Source organism: Hippopotamus amphibius, chromosome 11, assembly GCF_030028045.1.
Source record: "Hippopotamus amphibius kiboko isolate mHipAmp2 chromosome 11, mHipAmp2.hap2, whole genome shotgun sequence".
Lineage (NCBI taxonomy): Eukaryota > Metazoa > Chordata > Mammalia > Artiodactyla > Hippopotamidae > Hippopotamus > Hippopotamus amphibius.
The window spans coordinates 71,100,890-71,119,837 of record NC_080196.1 but is presented as its reverse complement, the minus strand read 5'-3'; the positions used below and the strand labels follow the sequence as shown (position 1 = coordinate 71,119,837).

Sequence of the window (18,948 nt, the reverse complement as noted above, 5' to 3'; positions counted from 1 at the left end):
CTTACCGAGTTCTTTGTTCCAAAGGACTCGTCTCTGCCACTTCTCTCCTCATACCCCCGTGTCCCTTTGGGCAGCTCGTTCATAACCAGGGCTTCAACTCTTATCCAGGTACTGATGACTTGAAAACCAAGCCTGCGTCTCAGACCTCTCTCTGGAGTTCCAGGCTTGCAATGCCAGCGGCTTATTTAACATTCTTGACATTTCTGCCTTCATATCTCATAGGTCACACAACAATCAACAAAGATATAATTCAATTTATCATTTTTCCCACCAGACCTGTCCCTCTTCCTATGTGCCCTACGCAGGATGCTCTCTTCATCTTATTTCTTAGGCTGGAAACCTAGGAGTCATCCTCCTCTACCTCCCATATCCAATCCAACAGGCCAATTCTATCTTGTAAGTATATCTGTATTCATTTCCTTAGCTCCCTCGCTAATGACACTGTCTTAGTAAAGACTCCTCAGAACTCAATCCTTTCATTCTTAGATAATTAAAGTGATACACCACCTGATGTCCCCACCTCTAATCAATTCCCCTCCCAATCCACGCTTCCTCTGGAGGATTTGGATAAAACGCAAAGAGATCATGTAATTCCTTGCCCTTCACTAGATCCCCACTCCTACTGCATAAAGTCCAAAATCCACAGCAGGGCATAATGGCCCTTGTTAAGTCTGCCTCATGCTTCCTTTCCTGGCCACATCTCTTGCCTCTTGTCTATTTATGACTGTACTCCATCCAGTCTTAGTAAACCACTAAACTTTCCTTCAATAGGGCCATGCTTCTTCTTGTCTCTGTCTCTCTAGAAAGCCAGCCCTTCCCCTTTGCCATCTAGTCAATTCCAATTCTTTCTTAAAGGATTAGCTCAAGTCTCCCCTATTCCATGAACCCTTCTTTGAAATCCTCAGGACACCTAGTGTATGATTCTTGAAAAGGCACTCTTCATATTGGATTATAATCATCTGTATGCATTTGTTTTCCTCCTCCAGAAAGTGAATGAATTGAAACATTAATGCCATATCTTATTCACCATTACATCTCCGGTATCAAGCACAAAGCCTGGATTGCAAAAATGTTCAGAAAATTGAATTCATCAACTTACAAATGACTCCTCAGATTCCTTCTCTGCCCTCCTTGTGGTGCCACATGAGATGGAATCAAGACATGATTTTTTTTTTTTGTTAATTGAGATATAATTGACAGGTAACATTATATTAGTTTTTTTTTTTTTTTTTTTTTGATGTGGACCATTTTTGAAGTCTTTATTGAATTTATTACAATATTGCTTTTGTTTTATGTTTTGGTTTTTTGACCACGGGGCATGTGGGATCTTAGCTCCTTGACCAGGGATTGAACCCACAACCACCCCCCACCCCACTGCCCCACCCCCGCATTGGAAGGTGATGTCCTAACCAGTGGACAACCAGAGAAGTCTCTAATATTAGTTTTAAGTGTACATGATTCAATATTTGTATATATCACAAAATGATCACCACAATAATTCTAGTTAACATTTGTCACTGCAAATGGTTACAAACTTTTTCTTTTTTTCTTGTGATGAGAACTTTTAAAATCTACTTTCTCAGCAACCTTCCAATATGTAATATAGTATTACTAAGTGACAAGAGCTTTTGTAAGCTATGAACAAGTTAGGATGATATGCGTTTTTAACCTTGATTCTAACTAGAATAACGATTCTCAAAGTGAAAATAAAACATGTAGAATATTAAAAAATATTAAAAGCCAAGAAATGATATTTTCAAGAATGATCATTTACTTAAATGTATTTGTCACAACATAATCTGCCTGCTAACTTCATATGTTTAATGTTGGTCACCAATAATGAAAATGATGACAAGGTCTCCTCATGCTTATTTTTGAGGGTTTTTTGAGGTATAAGAACTACGGCAAAAAGCCCTACAAAAATAGTAACAGCGTAGATGAAAATCAGGCTAAATATGCACCCACTTGAAAATTTGCTTTCAATAAATGAGTAACGTGTAAGAAAATGAACATGCTATTCCCACACAGATGGAAGGATTTATTCAGTACCTAACTTTTTAAAAACCTGAATGACTGCATGTTCAATGTGTGTTTAAAAGTTTTAAAATGGAGATGTATTTCTGTTTCAGAACATTTCATAGAAGTGAAAAGCCCAAAGAGTAAGTAGCAAGAACTGAGCTTGCAAAGCAGATGTTCTACCATTTGCTGAATTTCCAAAAATAAGTTTCACCTTTTAAGTTGAGAGAAAAATAACATTGTTCCTCTTTACTGGTAACTTTTTGCAAATTGCACAAATGAAAAAAACATCTTGAACTTTAGGTATGTTCTAATGTCATAAGTGAAAAGAAGGCAACTTCATTATCATCTCTACTGATAACTCTGTTCTCTGGTCCACTAGGACTGTTCTTTACTTAATACTTAACTGGATTTGAAAGCATTCTCCTTTTTGGAAAAATTGGAACAATATATATTTAACAGATGGTGTCTCTATAGTCTACCCTAGTGAGCCTTCTAAATCATCTTTTTCTAAATAATAATTTACAGAGCACCTTTCTCTGTGAGAATTCTTTGTATTTTTCACTATGTTGCTTTTTAAAAACCAAAAGTTCCTTGACCTCAAAACACAAACTCAATAAAGTTTTTATGTAGAAACCTATGGAACATAGCTGTTTTTGCTTTGTTTTGTTTTGTTTTTCCTTTTCTATTTTTCTGATGAGGAAATTGGGTACTTAAAACAATCAAGGGCAAATAGATAATTGATGGTATCGGAAACTTGACTCCTGACATCTATTTACCATTACACCATCATACATTTTTAATATTCTTTACCAACCCAGATAACCAAATTTAGCTTTGATGTTGCTGGCCACGTTGTATGAATTTGACATGGGTTTCCGAATTCAATGTCAAAAGGCATATGCATTGAATTATTTTTCAAAAATGGCTAAACTTACCATAGCTTTTCAAAAATGATATCAGGTTATGTATATTCTCTTGTGACTCATTCCTGGCTGATCAAAAACAGCTTCATACTTGAAACTACAGCCAGGGATGCAATCAGGGTGCAAACAACTTTCTCCCGCAAAGAAGTTTAATAGACTATAGAACAATTTTATTTCACAGTCTTAGCCCTATCAGCTACATGCTCTACAATGCAACTCTGTTGAAACTGATTTAGCTAAGTTTTGGAACATGATTCATTCAGTTACATAACGTGAACCACTTAGAAAGTTTTTTTCTTTCGTGTTGATGCATACACACAGTAGAACCATTTCAATGAAGTAATAAGGGTAAGTAGAATCACAGACATAAAACTGGAAAGAACCTTAGGAAGGATCCAACCAAATTCTTCATGAATCTCTTATCAACATCCCTTGCAGGTGATGGCCCAACCTGTGTACAGGTTTACTTGCACCATCTCATTCTCTCCAGTCCTGGAGAGCTTTCCTTGTTAGGAAGTTATTTATTTTTCCGAGTAAAAGCTTACCTCGGTAACTTTCATCTTAGTGCAAGATTCTTTAAACAAAGAATTAACCAACTTTACCCACCCCAAAATTAAGGGTCCTGAAAGTCTCTATATTAAGGGGGAATTTTTTTTTTTGTCTACAATATTTTTTCTTCTAAATTCTTTCTCCCATAGCTGGGAGATGAACCCACTATAAGCAAGAGGGAGTGGGGTGTTGTATTGTCTAATTCAGTAAGCAGGACATAGAATCTGAGCAGAACAAACAGCAAATGATAGAAAGAAGTCCAGGCAGGAAGTGAGAAGTAGGGATGCCCATGATGTTCTTGGTATCTGAGGCACATGCTTTATAAAGATGCTGACATTCATTCTACCACCACAAAGTGAACATGGCGATACTTATGACCACATTGGCAACGGTTATGTCTCAATTTTGAGAAGTCAGACTATCTTTACAAATGTAGATTTCCCGAGGGCAAGATTTGTGTTTCTCTGAAATAATGAGCAGCCAAAAAAATTGCCCCAACAATTTGAGTTCTGTCCGTTAGTTACCCTTGACTTCACTTTCTTGTGTAGAGTTTCTTTCACTTTCTCATAGAAATGGGACACATTGACAAGCTGTGAATCAGTTGGGGCAAATTAGCTCCATTAATAAAGGGAGTTTCTTCAGAACCCTGGTGATTAGCTTTTGCTGTGGCCTTAAAAAGATTTACCAATTGTTGAAAAATATTTTATTAAGCAAGAAACCTAACACAGTATCAAAGTGACTAACTAGCAGTTCTATTTGAAAAAAAAGCTTAGGAGGGTGGGATACTAGGAAGAATAAGGAATGAAGAAATCTGTGTTCTTTTCCTGCCTCCGTCTCTAGTCCTTTGTGTCACCTTGGTCACACAGCATATTAGAATCTATGAGCATGGAGAGAACTTAAAGAGACATCTGGTTTAATACTTTGGCCAATTTAGCTTTCTTCCCAACTAGAAAGTTTCTTTCAGCCCATACCTACAGGATCATAGCAACAGCATTTCAGAAATAGTATAAATAATTTTCCCCCAAGGAGCAATAATGGAGGTGATCACATCTGTGAGGACACCAGATACTTTCTTGCCTTCATTTTTTTTTTTTTTTTGGTATTCATGATCAGATTTTAAAAGAGCCACAAGGAGAATGCAAACAATAATATTTAAGAGGGAAATCATGCAGGCTGTAGGTTGCCCAGCTGTCTGAGATGAATGCTAAAGTTGGGAAGGAGAAAAGAGACAGAGGTTTGGGCTATTTATACATTTTTTGATTAACACAGATTTTGCTCATCTGTTGACATCACTGTTTGGAAATACACATAATACATTGTTACCAGACCAAAGAAAAAAAGAAAAAAGACAGTGTCTGGGAGTAATGTGTCTTTATGCTGGCAGCTCTCATGTATCATAAAATAGTGGGTTGATAAAGACTTCGGAAGGGTGGTGGGCGTAGGTGTATATGCCAAATTAGAATTCTTTACGAATATTGACAATTTTAGGGCATTGGCAGCTGGAAGATCGCCCTTATGCAAAGGTTTATTTGGTAAATGAAAATTTATCTTATCTCATGACTTTAAGGCAAAAGCCAAGTGATGAAAATATGGAAAACTTTCTATGAGATAGCAAATACTGGCCCCGCTATGTGTAATGGCATTGTGCCAAAACATCATTCACTTCTGCAGATATATTAGGATTTACAAGTGGAATGTTTTTTTAAAATTCCTCCAAAATGTAAAGATTCTTCTTCATTAAGTAGTTGACATGGTCCTGAAAGACATCAACTACATAAAAGGCTTTAAGAAAAATAACTGAGATTCACAGATATTTGGGAAAATGAAATGGTTGTCAAAGATTACAACCTTCATATTTTGATATCAGTGGTTGCAACACTTACGTTTCAAGTAGATAATCATGGAAAAATTAAACAACATGCCATCTCATTTTTGTTTGAATAGAAAGATAAGATGAAAAGGACATGACTGATGTGAAAGTGAAAAAGCTAAATGTATTCATTTATTATAATTAATTTAAAATCAAGTCTAGGATTATAAACTATTACATTTTTAGGTGAGTTTTTGAATACTGCATTTCAAATAGATTTTTTTTTTCAAGGTGGAAGTAAAAACATGACATAAAGCTGAGGCCAATTAGTCAACATCTTACCTGAAGTTGCTCTTTGTTCTCTTTTCTTCTCCATTCCCCCTGAAATAAAGGGTGGCAGATCAGTTGCAATATACAGCCATGAAAATATGGTATAACTAAGAAAAAAGCCCAGTATATGGCAATTTCCAGACACAGCCACTAGGTGAGCCATGTCCAACATTTTTCTAGAGATGACTGGGCACAGAGGAAAGGGGTGAAAAATATTCTCAAATCAATTTATGAAAGTCAAAAATTAATGAGTATGCATTAAACCTGCTTCTGGGTTTAAAAAATCTTGTTAGTAAGAGCTATTTACTCAACAATAAATCTAGAAGTTGCAAATCCCCATAGAACAAACTGTTCTATGTGGGGGTAAACACTTGACTAAGATAAGACCATGGCCTCTTACAACCAACTTGGGAAGATAAAAGACAGACAACACAACATGAAATGAGATGTGTCCTGAAGGGTACAAATGGTTAAAGATACGAGAGGATGAAATGATTATTTTAAGAAATGAAGGGTGCTCATGAAGTTACCAAGAAAGTGATATTTGATTTGGACCTTGAGAGGCACATGATTTGAGGAATCTGGAAAGGGGAAAGGATTGATTCTTGGCAAAAGAAACAGTATGGGCTATGTAAGACAAGGCTATTTGAGAAAGAAGGCTCATACTTAGGGCTTACTTTAAAAACTTGAATGAGAGTAGCTTTGCATAGGAGCAGGTATCCTAGAGGTTGGGCAAGAGGTAATGTGTTGAGTATGGCAGTGGGAGCAGAGAGGAGGGAAGTGAGGGGTGCAGGAGATGGTGGGAAGGCAGAACCTACAGGGCCCAGGAGTTTACAAAATATGAAGTGCAAGGGAGAAGGAAAGGTCAAGATGAATGGCTACTAGCTGACTTTGGCAATTCAGGGAAATAGTAAAATGGGATGGAGGCATGGGAATGATGAGTTCAGTTTTAGACTTAATGAGTTTGAAGTGCTACCAGGAGATGGAGCTTGGGAGAGAGATCAGGACTGAAATTACAGATGCAGAAAATGTCCATCTTGATGGCTGGAGCTGAGAGGGGCCATGGAAACATAAAGACAGACAGAACAGAGGGCTGGGCTGAAGACTGTGACCAAGAAAACAAAAATGCTGCTCCTGTTTTGTGATGGAGGACAACGAGAAGACAGAAGGAGCAGCAGAGCTCCATGGAGATCAAAAGAGTGCAGAGTCAAGTACCATAAATAAAATTTTAGGAAGTATGAGGGGTGCCAGCAGCATCCGATACTGCTGAGTTCATGTGGTTGTTGCTAGACTGTGAGAGAGAAGTTTTAGCAGAGTGGGGGGTAGTGAGAGCCTGTGAGGGTCTGGAGAGTAGTGGGTCAGGAAGATGAAGCTGAGGCGGAAATGACTTGTTCATGAAACTTGCCAGCACAAACATGAATGAGATGAGGTGACAGTTTGAGCAGGACTTAAGTCAGGGTTTCTCCACTTCATCATGTTTATAGGCTTAGATCAGAAACTTTGCACCAGGGCAATGGTGTATGTAAACACCATTGTCGAGCTGAGAGCCTTGGTTTTGTGATGGATAAACGAGGGCCACCCTTCCAGCCATCACTTCCTTGTCATCTGTCAACTTGTCACAGATGGAGCTAGTTACTGAGAATTTATGGAAGCTGCATGTAAACGTTAAGTTTTTCTACCAGCCCTTTATGTCTTTTAAAATCCTAAAATATAAGGTGGAAAATGTACAATCCTTCCCTTGTGCAGCTGCCCAAAATGTAGAATTCATTTAACTGGCATCTTAATTAATTTCACATTCTGTTCATTTGGGTGATTTCCAAGGACTTGTTTGATGCAATTTATTTCAGTGATTCAAACAGATAAAGGACATGAATCGTCCATTTAAAGGCTTCATTCATTACCAAGTATGATGGGGTACCTCCTCATTTAAGATTTATATTGGGCAAGCCACTACGTACCCTTGATAATAAGTTTTTGTATACTAGGGGCCTCGAACATTTTCATGAATTAAAAAAAAATGTTATTCATGTACTGAATTATAAAAAATTTATTAAAATGATGTTTAAAAAACCTATCTCTTTGGAGAGTCTTTAACTTGTCTAAGAATGTGACACAAAACCTGAAAGTCGACAATGAATGTATTGAAGGTATATAATAGGGTGAGGTAGCCAGTCTCCAAGGTGACCCCAATGATCCTTGTCTTCCCTCCTCCTGGCATTTGCATCCTTGTGTCCTCTGCTCCCACACTGAATTAGAGTGACTTGTGTAGCCAGTAGGATTTTGTGGAAATAATGAGGTGTGACTTCCAAGGTTGGGCTTCAAAAAACACTATGGCTTCCATTTTATTCTCTCTCAGATGACTTCCTCTGAGGGAAGCCAGATAAAATGTTATGAGGACACTCAAGCAGCCCTAAGGAGAAACCCATATGGCAAGGAACTGAGCAATCCTGTCAACAGTCAATGGAGAATTGAGGCCTCCAGTCAGCAGCCAATGAGGAACTGATGCCTCTAGTCAACAGCCAATGAGGAATTGAGGCCTCCAGTCAATAGCCAATGAGGAGCCAAGGGCTCTCAACAGCCAAGGAGGAACTGAGGCCTCCTGCCAGCAGTCAGCATCAACTTGCTAGGTATATGAGCAGCCCATTCTCCAGCCTCACTCAAACTTCCACAAGGCTGCAGCTTTGGCTGACGCCTTGACTGCAACTTCCTGTGAGACCCTGACCCAGAACCACCCAATCAGCCACTCCAGAGTAACCCACAGAAACTGTGTGACATGATAAATGCTTACTGCGGTTCTCAGCTGCTAAGTTTTGGGTAAACTGGTATACAGTAATACATAATTAATACTTATGGGATAATTTTATTGTGAAAGTTTGGATTAATTCACCACTTCAAATAGAATATTCCTACGGCGATATTAGTTGTGGCAGATCAATCAGTCTCCCTGACTCGCTCATCTGTAAAGTGGGGATCAGAGCCTGCTTATCTGGAATGTCGTGAGGATTAAATAATCCCATGTGTAGAACCAGTAAGAAATGGAGGAAACACACGAAATACTGGGGTTCGAGGTTTCAGAAGGGAACCTGGAAGGCATTGCTGATAATGTTTTTTCACTGAGATCTCAAACAGTTCTCTGCCCTAGTGTCATATGAAAGGGCTTTGTAAACTGTGAAGTGCTGTACAAATGTTATGTATTAGCTTTATTATGCTATTAGTTCTGTTATAGGCATCACTTAGACTTCTATTTTTAGTTACGTATACATGAAACTTCAAAGGAGAAAAATAAAAACTGGATAAATAAGATAATCTTATCTTGATCAAGAGACACAAATTGCACTGCTTACCTGGAGAAAAGCCTCTAGATTTCTTCTTTAGTCTCTTTATCTTACTCCCTATGGGTGATCTTATCTCTCAGAGTTCACCTTCAGAGAAAGAGATGATGTGAGACCTACGTCTCTAGCTCCAAAATCTACCTAGGTGTTAGCTCTACTGGAAATCTCTGTATTTTCTACTTCACAAGTCCTTAAATCAAACCATTATATTCCCTTCCAAAACTGCTTATTTTAGTGCTATCCTCCTATCTGCTCAGGCACCCAAACATGAATCCTAAGAACCATCAGCTCCTCTCTTTCACTCAACTTCAGACCATTACATTCTCTCTCTACAGGGCCTTTCAGATCTAACGTCTCCTTTCTCACTGCCATTGCCCAGGTTCATAAACTTGCTATTTCTTCCTGGGGTTATTTCTTTCTATAGGCTTTTACCTGATTTCTTTGGTTTTAGGGATGGTTTTTCTATCCTTGCAGTCTGATCTCTATTAAAGATGAAAATACACATTCCCTCCTATGAAACTGATGACCCTGGAAGATTTTGGCCATGACCTACCTTCTGCTAACCACCCCTGAAGCACCATACAGAACACTTAGCAATTATGCCAGGAATGGTACCTCCCTCTCCAGCTCCCTGTGAATGATGTTCCTGCTTCCTAGAATGTCCTGTGATGTCCTTTGGGCCTATCAAAACTCTACTCATCCTTCAGAGCTGAGCTCAGATGCTGGCCCTCCTGTGAAGCCTTTGGCTCTGTGTCAGCTCCCTCAACTGCCCACTCCCTGCGGAATTAATCTTTCTCTGCTCCTTGAGCCCTTATTTGTACCTTTGCTACAGTACTAACGCCAGTGTTTGATTTATAATCAGTTGCATGTTTATTGCCCCAACTGGACTGTGGCCCCCTTTAGGGCAAGGGGTGTATCCTATGCCTCTCTGTCTCCTCAGGCCTCACAGTGCCTGGAACACAAATGCTTGGGATTGCGGGGACACAGAGAGAGTTACGTAATATTCCAACTCTCCTTCAAATGCTACAGAACATGAAATCAATTTTAGTGCTACTAACACTGAGTGCAAGTACAACCAAGAACAGAGCTTTTATCAAGTATTTACATTACAACTGACAACTAGAAAACTATTATATTAGAAAAGTGGGTGATAAAATAACAGAGAGGCTTTCAGAATAATGAACACACATTTTGCCTTAGTTATGCTTTATTGTATTGATTCTACTTTAAGAACAAAGCACTAAAGTATGGTTTGCGCCTTACTTCTCTTTAAGCCTAGATGTAGCATTCCACCTCTAAGGAATCAAAATGGACTGTAATTTCATAAAAATAGAATTTGCAGGGTCCAACTTTTCTCCTGAGAAAATGCATTTAGTTGAACATTAAAATTCCACCTCATGACTATTTATTTATATAAACTGAGTATTGAGATTTTTAAAAGATATTTTAGACTTGGGGTTGATATGGTTTCATGGAGAAGCATTAAATATATATCCACATATAGCACATTTCAGTACTTCAGTATAGAAGTAGTCTCTTAACTGAAGTGATTGGTTCTGGTCTTTTAAAACCACAGGCACATAAATGGCAATCCAACAATGTCTCACCAATAATGAGCAGGGCGTTTGCATCACAGCTCAGTATCCTATGTCACTTCTAATGAAAAGAAAATTTTGTGCATATGTATATATGTATTTATGTGTGTACATATATACAAATAGTGGGTATACACATACGTGTGTGTACACAGATGCATATATATACACATACATGTAATGCATTACATATATGTACATGTGATATATGTCCTATATTTTTACAATCAGACATAGTCTAATCTCCAAAATATACTCTCTCTTCTACTGCCTCCATCACTGTGTAATAAAGTCTGTCATGGAATCTTATCAGGCTTCCCTCACTGCACTACCAATTTCTCAGTCACCAATTCACTCGCAGGCATTTTATCTGCCCTGCTCTGAGAGGTATTATTAATCACATCCTGTTGCTAGGATACCTGAGAATGTTCATTTATGCCCGATGTTTCTTTGGCAAAATGCACTCTGAAGAAGGCACAGAATCATGACAAGGAGAATTACTGTGCACATGCTACTTATTTAAAAAAAGGCAGCGGGGTGGGGGGGAGTAACATAACTACCAGATAAGATCATGTGAACTCCCATGATTTTTTTTTAAATACCGTTTTGTTTCACCTAGACTTTAAAGGAAAAGTGCTGGCAATATTTCTGGATAATGAGAAACTGTAGTACTTCTCTGCTTCTGAGTTAACTAGGAAAAGTGGAAGGAATCAGGGTTTTAATTCTGTTTACTTTATAGGGACTTAGAGAGGAAGGGGTTTAAGATTTAGTCCCTTCAAATGCCTCAATTACAGATGGGTTACTAAGTTACAGTGCTAGTTGATTTGCAGAGCCAGCCTAAAACCCAGGTCACCACTATTGCCATGTTTAGCTATTTTAATGCAAGACTTATGAGAAAACTAATCTTCAGAATGTGTATTTGGGTAATGGGAGAAAAAAATGCCTTAATCAATATCTTTAAAAATCACTGTTGTTTTGGGTATTAGTATACCGAATATTCCTGCTTATCGATTGTAATGAGAGAGAACATGAATATATAAAATTCACCTAAATGCAAGATTTTTCATAGTCTATCTCTTCCCACAGGAAATGGCATGATATAGTGAAGTAAACATGGACTTTGGAGTTAGATGGATTGACTTTCTGTCGCAATTACTGGTACCTATGAGCTATGTAACCCTGGGAACCGGCATAGAATATTTCCTCAATACATGTTCCTTTCTGTTCTCTCCTCTTCTCTCTCTGGTGCTTGTGTGTGTGTGCGTGTGTGTGTGTGTGTGTGTGTGTATTCATAAGACATATATATATATACATAGTATCTGTTTATCTGTATATTATCTACTCTATCATCTATCTCTATATATCTACCTCTTATATTTCAATTGAAAACAGAAACAATTTGAGTTTTACTTCCACTATTGTTTCCAACTGGTACTAACAGAGTGCTATTATTATCATCACGCTAATAATAGCAACTAATGTTTATTAAACAATATCTATGTGTTCATCACTGTTATCAGCATATGTGTAAATTCATTTCATCTTCATAGTATTATGAGACTTTATAAATATCATACCTGTTTTCAGGTAAGAAAACTTGGTAGAAATTTGTTAAATAACTTTGCCAAATCACTGAACGACTTAGTGGCAAATAAATAATGAGAGGACAAAAAAATAGTTGGGGTGAAAGGTAGGGAGACATAAGGATTGGGATATCTATCTATAAGCCATATATAGTCCGTCCCTCAGTTTGGATAGTTGCCTGAATAAACTATTTTGTTAAAAATATTACCAGAAAATTTTAAAACTAGTTACTTATTACTTATCAAATTATTTGCTTGAATGAATGAACTGCTTATTTTAGCTGCTAAGTACCTAATCATAACGCTTCCGGAGCAGAATGCCAAAAAGACTTCAGATTTTGAACTTTTTTAGTAGTTTGGTATTTATTTAGTGCCTACTATGAATTGGACACCCTAATAATACTTAAAAGTTATTTAGTTTTCACAATAAACTGAGTCTTGATATTTTTAAAAGCTAGTTTAGATTTGGGGTTGATATGGTTTCATGGAGAAGCATTAAATATATATTCACATGTAGCACACTTCAGTACTTCAGTACAGAAGTAGTCCCTTAATTGAAGTGATTGGTTCTGGTCTTTTAAAACCACAGGCATATAAATGGCAATCCAAAGATGTCTCACCAATAACGAGCAGGGCGTTTGCATCACAGCTCAGTATTCTACATCATTTCTAATGAAAGTTTTGTGCATACGTATGTATGTATTTATGTGTGTACATATATACAAATAGTGGATATACACATATATATGTGTATGTAGATATAATCATATATCTACATATACATACAATGCACTATAAGTATGTACATCTGATGTATATCCTGTAATTTTACAATCAGACACAGTCTAATCTCCATCATTGTATAATAAAGTCTGTCATGGAATCTTATCAAGTTTTCCTCTCTGCACACTAATTTTTCAGTTGCCAATTCATGGAGTAGATGAAAACTGCTTCCATTTTCCAGTGGAGAAATGAGGCTCAGGAAATTTTTTGAAACGAGCACAAGGTTCCAGTTAGTGATTAGCAGGACTAGACTATGAACCTGAGGTGCGCACCTCTGCTGAGCTTACTGCTATGGTGATTACGGGCAGGTCTGTAGAGCGGTGAAGAGCTCTTCCACTTAAACAATGTGGGACATCGGCGCATCATTTAACCTCTCTAAATTGTATTGAAATGGGGGTAATACTGGTTCCTACTTCACAGGGTCATTGTGAGGGTTAAACAAAATGATGTGTTTAATAATAATCCTAAATGTTTTGAGTGCATAATGCAATCACGTTTATCATGGTTTCACTTCAATGCCTGGGAAACAGCAACATAGTGTACTGCCAGGTGCTTCTCTTCACAAATGTTCCATGTCAGGCGGTCCCTGGCAACATATGATACTTCTAAATATTCTCAAGCTCAATGGCTTTGTTTACACAAATATTATAAAGTTCAGCCCTTTAGAGTTTTTTGATATTTTTACCATCACTTTTCTCTCTTCCTTTCCCTTAGAATTTCTAAGCGAGAAGTAGCTTGTCACTTTAGTGAATTCCTTTCCTCTTCTCATGCCGTAACTCTTTCCAAACACAACTTGGTTTGATGAAACACACATTGACATGGTAAAACTCTCCCCAATTATCAGCTCAGATGACACGATTTCAGAACCCAGGGTGTGTGGTCAAAATTCCTACCCATATTTTGTACTGACCAGCAGTTATGGAACTGTCAAAAGTCTGAAATGGTCTAAATAGAAAGGGAGAGCTTTTCTAGAAACCAGAGGACCCCACTGCCAGAATTTATTCCTTGAAACAACTAGCAAGATCTTGAACAAGTAATGTGAAGTTTCCAAGACTCACAGGTCTCTTTAGATAGATAGGTAACATACTATCTTTTAATAACACCAAAAGAAACTGTACAAACAGGGATGTGAGAAGATTCTAAGCACTGTACTATATGGCAGGAACAGAGAAGCTTAACTGGACCACCGAAAAGACCAGCTAGTCTGAAGACTGTAGAAACTGTATAGTTTGTGTTTGGTCAATTGTATAAAAAGGCAGAGAAGTTTATTATTATTGATGCCGATGCTGAAATGGCACTGGCCTCAGCAGACACAGTGATGAGTCTCTGTGTGGCTATGCACGCCCACCGCCCTCCTGCAAGTTTAGATAAACTCCACTTGCTCTTATGTCCATTTCTATCTGCTGAGTTGATGTGTCGCTAGGATGCTTAGGCAGAGAGAGCCATTATGAGCACACTGTGTGCTGTGAGCTCCAGATAGTGTGTACTGAGCCGCAGAAACCAGCCCTTCAGAAACATATCGATATGGATGGATCTGGGCCTCCGAGGCTGGCCGTCTGCCTTGGCAGAGCTGACGCTCCATCTGCGCTCCCCAGCCCTGGGGTCTGCCATCCGTCATCGCGAGCAGAAAGCCTGAGAAGAACCGAATGCTCAAAGATTTTTCCTGGGCTGACCCCTCTGCGGAGAAATAGGAAAATCAGTAGGAGAAACAACAGCTTTATGTTCTCTTGAAAATTCTCATGTACAGAATTTCTTCCGACTTAGATCCGCCTGACAAGCACATAATTAATGTGACAAGTAACAGTTCCTTTCAGACACCCAACCCTGGCCTGGGTGAATTAAATCTTAGAGTAAACCTTTTGTTATTCAGAGCCTCATTCTGAAGCAGTCGTTTGTTGGCAGAGAAGTTTCTTGGAAGACCTTTAGATGTTGAAGTCAGATTGGAAAAAAAAAAAAAAAACCAACACAAACCCAATGATTTCCAGGTCTTAAATACCTCTGCAAGATGGGAATGCTAGTTTTACTAACATGTGCTTCAGCTACTGACCAAAGCAGGGATGTGTGCGTCTGTACTTTCCTTTGTGCAATAACATGTTCCTTGTATGTTAGATGTGAGTAATTATTCTTAAGTGACGTAATATTCTAGATGTCCTTGGAATCTTCATTATGTAAAAGAAATAGGAATGAATTATTTTGCAAAATAAGGAATATGTTCATAATATATTTACTCAGTCCTGTACTAGAAAAACAATGACCATGTTTTAAAAGGTGGAGTTGGGGACTTCCGTGGTGGCATGGTGGTTAAGAATCCACCCGCCAGTGCAAGGGATACGGGTTCGATCCCTGGTCCGAGAAGATCCCATGTGCCACAGAGCAACTAAGCCCGTGCACCACAACTACTGAGCCTGCGAGCCACAGCTACTGAGCCCGCATGCTGCAACTACTGAAGCCTGCGCACCTAGAATCCGTGCTCCACAACAAGAGAAGCCACTGCACTGAGAAGCCTGCGCACCACAACAAAGAGTAGCTCCCACTCGTCACAACCATAGAATGCCCGCACGCAGCAACACCTAATAGCCAAAAAAAAAAAAAAAAAGAGGTGGAGTCAATTTCCTTCCTACTGACTGTCCAGACCTTCATAAATTGCTTCACAAGTAGAATATGCTGGAAATGACAGTTTCTAAGCCTTGAAAATGAGGCAGCTCCCACTTCCTGAGTGGGAGAAGTCTGGCCACAAGGTAAGAAGTTAGACTCCCCTGAGACCACTTGCGGAAGCTCAAGTGAGCCACATTCGGAGGCCTCCGGGAAGTGAGCTGACTGACATCTAGCTGTTCCAACCATCCCAGTCCAGGTGCCAAACGTGTGTGGATGATGACACCATCCTGGAAGTGGATTTTCCAGCTTCAGTCACCTGAGTGAACACCATACAGATTAGACAAATTGCCCAGCTGAACCTTTCCCAAATTCCTAATCTACAAAACTGCAAACAATAAATGATTGCTTTGTACCATTAAGGTTTGCCATACTTTGTTACATGTCAAAAGATAATAAAAACAACACCTTTTCTGTTTTCATAGTGAGAATATTTATTGATATACCTATCAATACATACCAATATATGTTGATTTTTTTTTCCTTAAAGCAAGGCTCATCTAGATTCCTTTCCTAAGATGCTTTGCTCAGCTACACCTATAAATATGTTCTATTATCCAGCATGTTAGCCTTTACACTTATTCCTCTTCCTGAAAAAGAATAAAACCTATTATTATTAAGTGTGGTTACTTTACATCCAATCTATGTAGATTAATATGTACTTTGGTTTTATAAAAGTACTACAGTATCACCCTATGTCCCAGTTATCAATCAAAAGTAAAGTGGAGACTTGCCAATTAGGCAGCATTTCAGAACTTGTAAACCATCAAATGAGGCATCCATTTGAAACAACATTTAAATATTCATCCAGGCTGCAAAAACTTTATTGCTGATGGTTGGAATTATACAGAAACCCTCTGAACTGAAACACTGAAATGATTCAACAGCCATTTCTGCTAAATAATTTAAAATTATTTTACTTTCCCTGGGTAGAGTTACTTTCAAAGGATAAATTAGTAGACTCTATATTGAATTAAGAGCTTTAATATTATTTAGGGTTCATTTTCGGTATGAAGGCAACAAGGGGAAACATTGCATCAAGAAAGGTAATGATTTGAGTCCAGTCCGACTCCAAGCTTGTGAAGTCAGAGTCTGTTCACTTGAAATACAATCTATTTGGCTCAGAGATACACAATCCTGCCCAGCCTTTCATCTGAAGGAAACCGCACATTTCACTGCTCTCTCCCGCGCTCTTAATCATCTCCTCATTAGCCTGTGAAGAGAGCTGCTAGGGGCCAGGGGTGAGCTTCATTTTACTCTTTGAGATGTCAGCTCCATTTTCATTCCCACTAGCCCCAAGTTTTTCCTTTTTTATCTTTAAAAAATCCTCATCATACTTAACTTTTCCTTCACATTGACCTGCATCAAAGGTTTGGACCTCAGACATGCAGGGAGGCTCCTATTTCACCGACTGAAGGAAGAAGTGTGCTTAGATGAGTGGCTGTGGATTTACTGCTTTCGGGCTTTGCAGGGTACTCTGTGATCTTGTAAATCTCTCCTCTGTAAACCTGGTTGACTGCCCCAGCTTACTAGAAAAGTTGTTAATGATCTAGTCCGTTTTATGTAAAGGGGAGGAGGCTCGCCATCACTGGGTTCTTTGGAGAAAGCAACAGGAGAGAAATGTTGTTGGGCCCCTACGACATGACGGGCAGAAAGCTCGGCATTTTATGTCTGCAACATGCTATAAAGAGTAAACAAGAAATTCACGGTCAAGGGATGGGCTGTGGAAAGCAGAGTCTGTTGACTGGCTCAATGCATGAGGCCTCCAGCAGGGGCGGGAAGTGGGCCTTTACCTAATAATAGAGACTGAGGGGGAGACACTCCAGGAGGGAAGGGAAATAAATATCATCTGACCACCTAAGGCAATAAGCTATTTTCTGGCGAAATCTTTTATTGGTGTTCAGTGTGAGATGTTGATTTCAGAAAAAGCAAGCTAGGCGCTGAGACAGTGCAGAGGGGAACTCCTTCTGATGCAACTCACCCAGAAAGGCAGGAAATGGAGCACCCCCACCCCGCCAACCCAGGTCAGGGTGCAGGTGAACACAGGAAGGGAGGGGGAGCATTGAGGAGCATCTTCTCACCAGCTTCAGCCCCTGCAAGCTTAGGTTTGCACAAGACTGAGAATCTGGCATTACCAGGGGAGGGGGTAATTTTCTAGCTTTATTTATATTGCAGATACAGCCGAGTGGCTCCCCTCCAGTCCCTGCTCCTCTTGTTCCATGCTGGTACCCGGCCCTCTGATCACATGGATGACACGGATGAAACAGGCCTGATGTAAAGTAATCATCGTGGTCCCATTCCCCTCCCTTCAGATGGTCATTTGACATTTCTGGCCAATGACATGTCAGATGAATTCTGTTGAAGAATTTCATTGAAAGGTTTCCCATGCCAATAAAAAAATGACAGATGATACAAGCAACTATATGCCAATAAATTGGATAACCTGGAAGAAATGGATACATTCTTAGAAAAATACAATCTTCCAAGACTGAACCAGGAAGAAATAGAAACCATGAACAGACCAATCACAAGTACGGAAATTGAGACAGTGATTAAAAATCTCCCAACACACAAAAGCCCAGGACCAGATGGGTTCACGGGCGAATTCTATCAAACATTTCGAGAAGAGTTAACACCTATCCTTCTCAAACTCTTCCAAAATATTGCAGAAGGCGGAGCACTCCCAAACTCATACTACGAGGCTACCATCACCCTGATACCAAAACCAGGCAAAGAGGTCACAAAAAAAGAAAACTACAGACCAATATCACTGAGGAATATAGATGCAAAAATCCTCAACAAAATACTAGCTAACAGACTGCAACAGCACATTAAAACAATCATACACCATGATCAAGTGGGGTTTATCCCTGGGATGCAAGGATTCTTCAATATACGCAAATCAATCAACGTGATACATCATATCAACAAACTGAAGGATAAAAACCATATGATCATTTCAATAGATGCAGAAAAAGCTTTTGACAAAGTTCAACATCCATTTATGATAAAAGCTCTCCAGAAAATGGGCAGAGAAGGAAATTACCTCAACATAATAAAAGCCATATATGACAAACCAAAAGCCAACATCGTTCTCAATGGGGAAAAACTGGAAGAATTCCCTCTAAGAACAGGAACAAGACAAGGGTGTCCACTCTCACCACTGTTATTCAACATAGTTTTGGAAGTTTTAGCCACAGCAATCAGAGAAGAAAAAGAAATCAAAGGAATCCAAATTGGAAAAGAAGAAGTAAAATTGTCACTCTTTGCAGATGACATGATATTCTATATAGAAAACCCACAGACTCTACCAGAAAACTGCTAGCACTAATTGAAGAGTTTAGTAAAGTAGCAGGATACAAAATTAATGCA

At 38.9% G+C, this 18,948-nt stretch overlaps 1 protein-coding gene across 2 annotated transcripts in view; it reads right to left on the bottom strand.

Moving 5' to 3' along the window:
* CHST9 (carbohydrate sulfotransferase 9) overlaps nucleotides 1–18,948 on the bottom strand; it is a 257,048-nt gene that overhangs the window by 131,524 nt on the left and 106,576 nt on the right. Inside the window, exon 2 of one of the 2 annotated variants that reach the window (XM_057699744.1) lies at nucleotides 5,644–5,682. The exons of the other annotated variant lie outside the window; for it this stretch is intronic. Coding sequence (XP_057555727.1) covers nucleotides 5,644–5,682 — 39 coding nt within the window. The remainder of the gene's footprint in view (nucleotides 1–5,643; nucleotides 5,683–18,948) is intronic. 2 annotated transcript variants of the gene reach the window in all.